The following is a 9,351-nucleotide window of genomic DNA, read 5'->3' as shown; positions in this document are numbered from 1 at the left end:
CACCCCTAGTGCCCCTCATCACCACAAACAACTTCAATGATGGCAGTCTCAGACTAAAGTATGCGGTGAACGACAGCAGCTGAAGAATTTAGTGTGAGTCCTCAGGCTAGCTCAGGACCAGATCTCTGTAAAATTAACAAATTGTCAGACAAGCCAGAATAGAAATAATGGAATACGAATGCACAAGTAAAGAATATAAAACCTATGGGACACAGACACTTATGAGGTGTTTGTGCGCAATGTTGACATACAATAATGTTTGTAACAATGTAACAACCAATATTTTAATGAGATTTGCGACCAAAAATATTTTTTGGGGGAAAGGTATGGTATAAATAATGACATTCTCCTCAAGAGCACTGCATGACATTGAATCGATGAGTTACTATCCCCAAAAATTGCTTGTGTCCCATAATATTTTATACTAACTTTCACTATGGAGTACTTACTAATGATTTCATTTCTCAGGATGGTGTAGAAGGTTCCAAAGACCAGAGAGCCTCTCTTCCTGTCCACATGCAGCACATCCTGGAAGATCCACTCCCTAAGCAGTGGTGTTAAATATATAAAAAATAATAGTAAAGCTACATTTTAAACTGTAGAGTATAAACTCAGCAAAAAAAGAAACGTCCTCTCACTGTCAACTGCGTTTTCAGCAAATGTTTAAATATTTGAATGAACATAAGATTCAACAACTGAGACATAAACTGAACAAGTTCCACAGACATGTGACTAACAGAAATTGAATAATGTGTCCTTGAAAAAAAGTAACAGTCAGTATCAGGTGTGGCCACCAGCTGCATTAAGTACTGCAGTGCATCTCCTCCTCATGGACTGCACCAGATTTGCCAGTTCTTGCTATGAGATGTTACCCCACTCTTCCACCAAGGCACCTTCAAGGGAAATGGCCCTAGCCCTCACCCTCCGATCCAACAGGTCCCAGACCTGCTCAATTGGATTGAGATCTGGGCTCTTCGCTGGCCATGCAGAACACTGATATTCCTGTCTTGCAGGAAATCACACACAGAATGAGCAGTATGGCTGGTGGAATTGTCATGCTGGAGGGTCATGTTAGGATGAGCCTGCAGGAAGGGTACCACATGAGGGAGGAAGTCTTCCCTGTAACGCACAGAGTTGAGATTGCCTGCAATGACAACAAGCTCAGTCCGATGATGTGACACACCGCCCCAGACCATGACGGATCCTCCACCTCCAAATCGATCCCACTCCAGAGAACAGGCCTCGGTGTAACGCTCATTCCTTCGACGATAAACGCAAATCCGACCATCACCCCTGGTGAGACAAAACCGCTACTCGTCAGTGAAGAGCACTTTTTGCCAGTCCTGTCTGGTCCAGCAACGGTGGGTTTGTGCCCATAGGCGACATTGTTGCCGGTGATGTCTGGTGAGGACCTGCCTTACAACAGGCCTACAAGCCCTCAGTCCAGCCTCTCTCAGCCTATTGCGACCAGTCTGAGCACTGGTGGAGGGATTGTGCGTTCCTGGTGTAACTCGGGCAGTTGTTGTTGCCATACTGTACCTGTCCCGCAGGTGTGATGTTCGGATGTACCAATCCTGTGCAGGTGTTGTTACACGTGGTCTACCAATGCGAGGATGATCAGCTGTCCGCCCTGTAGCGTTGTCTTAAGCATCTCACAGTACGGACATTGCAATTTATTGCCCTGGCCACATCTGCAGTCCTCATGCCTCCTTACAGCATGCCTAAGGCACGTTCACGCAGATGAGCATGGACCCTGGGCGTCTTTTTTTGTGTGTTTTTCAGAGTCAGTAGAAATGAACAAATCATAGAGAATTCTGTTTGAATGGGTTCTATGAATTCTAATTTTGGGACTCAGAAACTCATTGCAACTGGCATGTGAATAGACAAGTGTTTTTCTAGGCAGCATTTGATGTAAATGATAGATAGTTCAATAAAGCCCTCTATAAAATCAACAATATTAAATCCAACCACCTACCATTCCAGTCAGCACTCTCCCTCCTTGTACCTGCTGGGTCGCCCGGTCCATTTCCCGGGGCCAGGGGTGCACTGGCATCTGGGAACCTGTTGCTGTGCTCTTGTTTTTATTTTACCTTTATTTAACTAGGCAAGTCAGTTAAGAACAAATTCTTATTTTCAATGATGGCCTAGGAACAGTGGGGGCAGGGGCAGAATGACAGATTTGTACCTTGTCAGCTCAGGGATTTGAACTTGCAACCTTTTGGTTACTAGTCCAACTCTCTAACCACTAGGACACTAGGCTACCCTGCCGCCCCAGGGTCCTGGGTCCATGTCTATGTTCAGAAAGAGGTCATCGTTGTGCTATTCTATGCACCTTCCTCCTCTTTCCTGCATCCAGGTAAGAGAGGAGCCAAGCAACGAGCTCTCAATCACCAACAGGCTTCGCTCACCCAGGCATCTGTCCAGAGCTTCCTGAATTCTTAATTGCTGTTCTTTGGTTCACCACTGCACCAATACAAATTCATGAGGATGTTTAAAATCCTCCTTATACATTATCAATGACTCAGGGCTCCCGAGTTGCACAGCGGTCTAAGGCACTGCATCTCAGTGCTAGAGGCATCACTACAGACCCTGGTTCGATTCCAGACTGTGTCACAACCGGCCGTGATTGAGAGTCCCATAGGGCGGTGCACAATTGGCCCAGCGTCGTTAGGGTTTGGCCGGAGTAGGCCATCATTGTAAAAAATAATTTGTTCTTAACTGACTTGCCTAGTTAAATAAAGGTTAAATTAATCAAATCGACTCTGGATCAAGCCAGCTGAACTAAATACACAACCATTACACACAAAGGGTAGTGTTCAATGTGGAAACCATCCAAACTGTTAAAAACACAGACCTTGAACGAGATGGAGCTCGAGTAATTGACAAATCTTAATCTGACCTCCACTTCAAGTTAATAAACCCGATTAGCTTCAGTCGAATACACCATGGCGGCTACAAAAAGGCGACATTACATGTGGCATTTTCACACGTGCTCGAACAATAGCCACAAAAAAAGCCTCCAAGAAACAGCTTGCTTCACAAAAAGCTAGCACCATTAGCCAGGATCATGAGGACCTGTCCCTTCCCGAGGCCTTACTGCCAACCTCATCCTCTATTGAAGAAATTATTTGAGCTGAGATCCCAATGTACAGAACTCAACATCAAACTAGATGGCATTAACTTTCAGCTCAGTGCAATAGGGGGCAAAGTGACAACCCTGGAAAATGCCCTGCCTGCCATCAATAACAAGATAGCCCTCAATGTGGGGTGCCTGGATGAGGCAGAGAGGGAGATTCCTATCCATTGAAAACTCACTGGCAGATGCTATGGAAACAATAACCTCTGCTAAAAAGAAAATGTAGCATCTGGAAAATAAAACAGAGGAGTGCATTTAAACCGGAATAACTGTCTTTTATTAAACATGGCCGAAAAAGAAAACAGCCACAGATCCGCTACCTGCAAGACTGACTCCCTGAGTGGCTCCACCTATCCCCCGACAGGCCCATAGAACTGAAGAGAGCTCACCGAGCACGGAGGTCTCCACCAGCAGCCGCCGCGCCCAACCACCATACACTTCCTGAGATTCATCAACAAGGAACGAGTGCTACAGGTATCGAAAATCCACGCCATCACAGTGGGGGAAAGCCAAACTCACCTTGCTCCAGGACCTTTCAGCTGGAACACGCCAAAAGCACCTAGAGTTGAACAAACCTTAACTGACCGAGGCATTTTCAGGGGATGCAAATACCCAAACGAGTTCAGGATTCGTCACCAAGGAGCCCTGCGACACTTCAGAACTCATGATTACTGAACAGAAATACTACGAGTATAGCAATTGGCCTAGCAGATTGTTTGCATACCAATTAAAAAGAGCAGCCAGTGTACAATCATGGCCATCCGAACAGCTGATGACAAGGTCACATATGATCCAAATAAGATATAGGTCACTTTTCATGATTTGTACTGAAAAAATATACAGATGCAGAACTCCATTAATTTCTAGAGAATCTCGCTACCAAACTATCAGAGACAGACCAAGAAGATCTCAACTCCCCCCTCACCCACGAGGAGGTCCGCGAGACAATCATCTCCATGACACCTAACAAGTTCCCAGGCCCAGACGCATTTCCCAGGGTTCTACAAAGCTTTTTGGCCCCAGTTTAGCCCTATTTTCATGCCAATGCTGGATGATCTTTGCAAACATGGAGCTCTCCCAGACTATGTACACAGCCCGTATTACAGTGTTGCTTAAAATAGACAAGGACCGTCTCTCCTGCTCATCCCGTTGGACTTCGACTACTAAATAATGACCAAATTGCTTGCCAAAAAACTAAACACTCTTCTTCCCAAAATAATAAAACTGGATTAATTTGCGGCAGGTAATGTTCTGATAAGATTCGCCGTCTTTTTGATATTATAGACCAAGTAAATGCACAGAAGACCCCTGTCCTGGTGGATGGAGTGGACCGATCTGTTCTCAGTCTGGCCTCAAACCTTATGGCATTTCGATGAGAATATAGGGTCTTCATTCATTGAATGATGTCTACTAATGGTCTGAACTCTGACAGATTCTCTTTGGGACGTGGTACAGACATGGACGCTCGCTGTCCGATCTGCTCTACTTGTTAGGGGCGGAGTTGATGAGGAGAAATCCAAGTATTATGGGTGTCTACATAGCCAACGCTGAGAAATCTCTCCCATTTTAGACATAATTGCTCAGTAAGGCAAGTTTTCAGGATATAAGATACATTTGAACAAATCCAATGTTTTCTCTCTCAATATTCCTGACTGGCGCAGCGGTCTAAGGCACTGCATCTCAGTGCAAGAGGCGTCACTATAGTACCTGGTTTGAATCCAGGCTGTATCACATCTGGCCGTGATTGGGAGTCCCATAGTGCGGTGCACAATTGGAGGAGCAAGAATGATCTCCGAACCTGGACTAGTTTAGTCGTCAAAATCAATGTGATCCATATGAACATCCTCCCTAGACAGAACTATTTATTTCAGATGCTCCCATGCTATCTCCCAGTTTCTTTTTTCAAAACAACTAACCAAAGCATCACCAAATTTATATGGGGCAATAAAAAACCTAGGATCAAGTTCTCCACTCTGTTGAAACCTGAATCTAAGGGTGGTCTTGCCCTTCCCTGCCTTCAATTGTACTAATGGTCTGCCCAAATTCACAACATGTTAACATGGATCACAAACAGACAATACTATGTGGATTCAGACAGAGGCCCAATTGCCTTGAAGCTTAATTATATTCACTAATAACTTTAGTGAAATGGGCAGGTAGCCTAGTGGGGCAGGTATGGTAAGGTAAGGTAAGCCTAGTGGTTGGAGCGTTGGAGCGTTGGGCCAGTAACCAGAAGGTTTCTAGATTGAATCCCCGAGCTGACAAGATAAAAAAATCTGTCGTTCTGCGCCTGAACAAGGCAGTTAAACCTACTGTTCCCCGGTAGGCCGTCATTGTAAATAAGAATTTGTTCTTAACTGACTTGCCTAATTAAATAAAGGTTCACAAAATAAAAGCCTAAACTTGTGATTTATGACACCCTACTATGGACTTCAAGAAATGCCTTGGCATTTCCTCCCAAATATGCTCTCACACGCGTATAGTATGCAACCCAGACTTGACAAAAGCCCTGAGTGATGCCAACGTTCAACTTTGGCATACTCTAGGGTTCAGGACCTTTTCAGACCGGTTTCATCAGAACACAACCTCACTGAAATACTCTCAAGAACTCTGCAGTGAATTCAATGTGCTAAGATCCAATTTAAATATCTTCAAATTAGACACGTAATTTCGTCATGTCACTTCCAAGAGAAGGTTTAGAGCTCAGCTCAATGAAGTTGAGACCCTTCTTGCTACAGCACAATCCATCAAAGGCAAAATCTCCTATATCTTTAGACTCCCATCTGAGAATGTGGGCTCTTCCTTTACTCCTTTGAAAATAATCTGGGAAAAGGACCTTTGTCTGACTATCAGTGATGAGTTATGGACGGATGTTTGCGACAGGGTATACTGCTCCTCTACTAATATAAAAATGAAATAATCTATTTTTTTTTTTTAAATGTTGTACAAATTGTATTACACCACAGTGAGACTCCATAGAACGAATACAGACATTTCTCCTGATTATAAAAGACGTACATCTGAAAGCAGTGGAGGCTGCTGAGGGGAGGACGATTTGTAACAACTGGAATGGAGTAAATGGCACACAGAAAACATGTGTTTGATACCATTCCACCAATTCTGCTCCAGCCATTACCACGAGCCCGTCTTCCCCAATTAAGGTGCCACCAACCTCCTGTGTCTGAAAGTGGATCTTACATGCATGTGTTTTGGCATTGCGGGGAGACGGACAGATTTTGGCAATCTATACATACTGCTGCATAGAAAATACTAGATGTAGTTTGATATGACCCCGTGGCCATCTTCTTAATGCTTAGCAGGACTTTGTTCTTGATCTAAACAGAGAAAATGTGTTTATGACTATCACATACTTTGCTAAAAAAAAATGTATTCTACCAAGGTGAGCTTCTAATTCCTGTCCTACATTTAAAATGTGGATTGACCAGATTGTTGACTTTCTTCCTCTTGAAAAGCTCACTTGTGACCCACTACTCAACTATATTTCAAATTGGACAGAAATGTGTGTATATACATGCTGTAAAAACAAGTTATTTGCTCGTTGTCTCAGTTAAAGCTGGAAATAGCTATAACACGTTCACGGATAGTGCTGCTGCAAATATGATGGTTGTTTAATTTTTATTTCTGCCACATCTGTGAATGTGGATTGTTTTGTTTGTTGATTGAAAAACAAAACGTAAATACTTCCAATAAAACAATACAAAAACACACGGACCCAGTCTTCATATGAAAACCCCAATAGCGTGGAGCCATTCCCCTTACAACTAGGGACAGGAATTATTCCCTGGTCTGGTCACATGGTGAGGGAAAACTCCTGGCCCTGCCTATCATTATTGTGAAGTTGCCCCTAGATGCTGATCTTGGGGCAGTTCTGCATTTTTTTTAGGACAAATGTTTAAGGTTAGGATTGGGGAGAGGAAACTGATCCAAGATCTGTACCTAGGGGAAACTTCACCTTGGAACACTCAGGGCAGCACAACGTCCTGTGGCCTGCCACCAGTGTGGACAAGGAGATGCTTCTTCATGTGGCCAGACTGGGTGAAGCACTTCCCACAGTAGACACATTGAAACGGTTTCTCTCCGGTGTGGACCCTCTCATGCATCTTCAGCTGGTGGCTGTGGGAGAAGCGCTTGGTGCAGTGGCTGCAGCCGTACGGTTTCTCCCCTGTATGGACCCGCATGTGCCTCTGCAGGTGCGCCGGCTTGGGGAAGGGCTTTCCACAGAGGCTGCACCGGAGCTGCCTCTGGGTGGAGTGAGACGTCAGCTGTTGTGGCTGCTTTTCTATGCCTTTCGGTGAAGAAGTGGAGGCTCTGTTGAAATTCGGGAAGTGGACTGGCTTGCCTCTTCGGGGAACCTGGTGGAGAGTAACCCTTGGGGATGAAAAGCTGTTTTGGGTGGACAATCCGTTGAAATCTGGCAACTTGGACCTTGATCCTACAGTTGTACCTTGCTCCGCATGTTGAGTGTCAGGGGGACATGTTGTCTGTCCAGACTCCATTTCCCCTCTTCCTCTGTTGTCCACAAGCTGCCTGCTGTCTGAACAAACCTCTCCAGATGTCGCCACTTGGCCAGTTATGCTCCATTCTGAACTCATATCTGCCTCCACTTTAATAGGAACTGAGTCCACCAGCACCACATCAGGTACCCAGTCCAGAGAGCCTGAAGCAGACATGCAGACCCCAGAGTTACCAGGCGCCCCTCTCCTCCCTGGATGTTGAGACAGCCTTTTGGAGTCTGGCCCTAAATTATGAGGAGCATTCACAGTTGGGTTGTCAGTCTCTTGGTTCTCTGTCCATTGGGACAGGCTGTATTCTATGGGTTGATGGTCAGTTTCCCAGGTCACACCCTCAGCAACCTGATGGTCCTGTCTTGCTCTGTTGTATTGTGACGCTGGATGCTGGAACGTCTGGTTTTCAGGTTCTATATTGAGTGAGGTGTCTGGAGCTCTGTGTCTGTTGCCCTGCTGGTCCAGAAGGTCTGTGGGTTCAGTAGATGATGAAGAACCTGGTTCTGGCACAATTATCTTCTCACTGCTCTCACTGACCAGTTGGACAATCTCTGAAATGAGTCAACGTAAAGCACAGCATCAGCTTCCTGTAGTGGAGACTGATTCTTCTTTGCCTTATTTAGTTATTGGTAATGACTAAGAAGTTAATCAAATACGGCAATAAACATTGAAGGCTTTACTCAACATAAAGTGTATATTGTATGGACTTGATAAGTTGAACAAAAATACCTTCCGGGCTGCTGGTGTCAAGGTTCTCCATTTTGATAAGAGGCATCTCTTGCATATCTGCCATCTGTTTTGTATTCATCAGAAACAATTTATTAGAAAAACTCCCCCACCACCATTTGAAATATGAAGAAAAAAAAAACTAATACATTTGGGCGTGTGTATGACAACTGACCGGCATGCCCACATCCTTGTCTGTCGCTGTGAGTCCTGCGTCTCTCCAGTTGCAGGCATCCTGCGTAAAATTTCTCCCTTTACGCTCGGCACAGCGATTCTCCACTGCACCAGAAAAGAGAAACCCTCAAACGTTATATATTATACATTACCCATTATTTTTTTACGTTTTCAAAGATGGTAAAAAAACAAAACAATATCCAAGTATGCCTGTTGACTTTCCTTGGAAGCTCCCTCTTGCTCGGGCAACAAGATCTGTGTCCCGCCTGCTGACATTGTGTCGGAGGGCTCCGAATTTCTCTGCGCTCCGTCGAGAATTCTGGAATTTTGTCAGCAGCAACTTCCTCCGCAGGTTATCGATTTCTTTCTGGCTATGGGAAATTTCCAAAAGTAAGGCAGCATGGCCATCATCTACAAGTTTGCAGATTTCGGCAACGGCTGCATTCGCCAAAACCTCGACGATGGAGGCTAGCTGAGCGTTAAAGGCGACTGTATCGTACATGTCCTTTGCACTATGTCAATGTTAAACACTTATGTTATAGTAATTTGAAACTAAGTGCTCAGTCAACGTCTTGAGACTACACAGTTAAGGCCATAGACGTTACACTATTTTTTATAAACAAACATTTTCGGCTACTTCCTGGATAATTTCTCCGAAATAAAGGCTGGCTTTTCAAAATAAAGGTCGCTTACACATACGACTTATGTTCCAACATTGCCACCTGCTGCTGAATCATATTGTATGTTGCTCCTACTAAAAAGCAATCAAATGTTTTAAAAACCAGCCTG

The 9,351-nt window shown here is 44.6% G+C and overlaps 1 protein-coding gene across 4 annotated transcripts; it reads right to left on the bottom strand.

Annotated features, from left to right (window-relative positions):
• Positions 1-6,741: 6,741 nt before the first annotated feature.
• On the bottom strand, positions 6,742-9,208 carry LOC139399248 (zinc finger protein with KRAB and SCAN domains 1-like). Of its 4 annotated transcripts, XM_071144768.1 has the most exons (4): positions 8,564-9,196; positions 8,392-8,455; positions 8,001-8,213; positions 6,742-7,967 (listed from the first exon to the last, which is right to left on the bottom strand). In XM_071144768.1, the coding sequence occupies exons 1-4, from the start codon at positions 8,567-8,569 to the stop codon at positions 7,120-7,122; spliced, it is 1,131 nt and encodes a 376-aa protein (XP_071000869.1). In that variant the 5' UTR covers positions 8,570-9,196; the 3' UTR covers positions 6,742-7,119. The 4 variants fall into 4 exon arrangements, with proteins under 4 accessions (XP_071000869.1, XP_071000867.1, XP_071000868.1 ...); XM_071144766.1 differs by having other exon boundaries at positions 6,742-8,213; positions 8,564-9,208; XM_071144767.1 differs by having other exon boundaries at positions 6,742-8,213; positions 8,576-8,729.
• Positions 9,209-9,351: the final 143 nt, after the last annotated feature.

The sequence above is a fragment of the Oncorhynchus clarkii genome, unplaced genomic scaffold (genome assembly GCF_045791955.1).
Source record: "Oncorhynchus clarkii lewisi isolate Uvic-CL-2024 unplaced genomic scaffold, UVic_Ocla_1.0 unplaced_contig_2113_pilon_pilon, whole genome shotgun sequence".
Classification (NCBI taxonomy): domain Eukaryota; kingdom Metazoa; phylum Chordata; class Actinopteri; order Salmoniformes; family Salmonidae; genus Oncorhynchus; species Oncorhynchus clarkii.
This window is presented reverse-complemented; position numbering and strand designations above follow the sequence as displayed.